We start from the raw sequence: 1682 nt of genomic DNA on the forward strand, positions 1-1682 counted from the left end.
AGGCTCTGAACTCTACTTTTATTTTTCTCAAACTGAACATTTCTAAATTAATTTTAATTTTTACTTATTTTTATTTATGTTTTCCTTCCCTGATTTCTTCTAGGTTATAACTTAGGTAAAGTATAGAAACTCATCTTTTTCTCTACCAAAAAATAATCAGAAACCCTAAAAAGTAATGTGTGTAGTGATAGAAGTTGGACAATAATTTTGAACGATATAAAATAACAAATTTAAATTAAATATAATTTCAAAGTAAACTTCTTTTATCATATCATATCATATTTATCTGACATATGACTAAAATGATATGAAATAATTAGACATTTTTTAATTACCAACACATTGATCCATGCCAAAGAAAAAGCTTGACAAAAAATGAATCTAATATAAAAGTTGAGAGTACCTATAAGTTCGGCTCGCGAGTGTATGTATATATCTTCTAACCACATTACCTCGCTTATAAATAAGTGCTTCTCCGTTAGATTACAAGCAGCATCTCCCATTCCTCACCACCATAACAACACACACTACCACCATCTTCATAACACAGAAAAAAAAGAAAAAAAAAAAAAACAGAATCAAATGTCCCACCTTTCCCCTCGTAACTTCTTCAACAGAAGAAGAACTGACGCAGCCCATCAACCAACCTGGGAGCCATACCAAGCCCAGCAACACCACACCATGGGCCTCACACACTCCAACCCATCACCGCCGTTCATGGCTTTCCCCGCCGAGCCCGCACCGATCCTCAACTCGCACATAGAGTTCAAGGAGACTCCGGAGGCGCACGTGTACAAGGCTCACCTTCCTGGATTCAAGCGCAACGACGTGCGCGTGGAGGTGGGCGACGACAGGGTTCTCTGCATCGTTTGCGGGAAGAGCGTGGAGAAGGAGGAGCAGCGAGAAGGGTGGCACTGCGTAGAACTCTCCAGCGGCCACTTCATTCAGCGCCTCACTCTCCCCGAAAACTCACTCGTCGACCACGTCAAAGCCTTCATGGAAAACGGGATCCTCACCATTACTGTTCCTAAATACAACAAAGCCTCTCACGGTCGCGTCAGAAACATCAACATTTCTTCTCGTCCCTGAATGTTTGTAACACCTAAGTTTAAGAATTGAAACTCAACCGTTATCTTTGTACGAGAAACATGATGGTTATCTAAATAATAACTATAAGTTGTGTGCGTGAGTCTATGCTTTCAATTATGTTCGAGTATTGGATCAATAATTAGTTTGGGGGATTCATTACCTTCCAAACAAACACTTCCCATATGGAACTTGCAGAGACAAAGTAATTACTCACGCTGCTTTGGTGTATTTGTTCGGAGATTTATTTTTAAGAGATAATAGATTTAATACAAATGAATCCCAAGAAAATCATATATAAAAAATGGTTACATCATCTTTGGTATACAATTTTAAAATTCATATTTGAATTATTTTGTTTATATGCTATTTAATTTTTTTTATTTCTATTTCACGTAGAACTTTCTTAAACCGTTCTTGTATTCCTAACCTAAATCGTCTATGTAGAAACATGAGAAGGAAACCAACTTCTCCATGACCTCTGATCCGTATTTGTTTAAGGTTTCTCAAAATCAAATAATTTGAATTGGTGATGAACACTTATCATCAATGTTTTTTATCAACTTGTCTTTCAAATAAAAGAAGTTAAGAAGATC

At 36.8% G+C, this 1682-nt stretch overlaps 1 protein-coding gene across 1 annotated transcript; it reads left to right on the top strand.

Annotated features, from left to right (window-relative positions):
- Positions 1–451: 451 nt before the first annotated feature.
- LOC114183560 (18.1 kDa class I heat shock protein-like) lies at positions 452–1317 on the top strand. Its single transcript, XM_028070630.1, has one exon. It carries the CDS (start codon positions 583–585, stop codon positions 1087–1089), a length of 507 nt encoding a protein of 168 aa, XP_027926431.1. The 5' UTR covers positions 452–582; the 3' UTR covers positions 1090–1317.
- Positions 1318–1682: the final 365 nt, after the last annotated feature.

Source organism: Vigna unguiculata, chromosome 5 (assembly GCF_004118075.2).
Source record: "Vigna unguiculata cultivar IT97K-499-35 chromosome 5, ASM411807v1, whole genome shotgun sequence".
Lineage (NCBI taxonomy): Eukaryota > Viridiplantae > Streptophyta > Magnoliopsida > Fabales > Fabaceae > Vigna > Vigna unguiculata.

Coding starts and splice junctions, on each gene's coding strand:
- LOC114183560 (XM_028070630.1), top strand. CDS start 583: ATGTCCCACCTTTCCCCTCGTAACTTCTTCAACAGAAGAAGAACTGAC.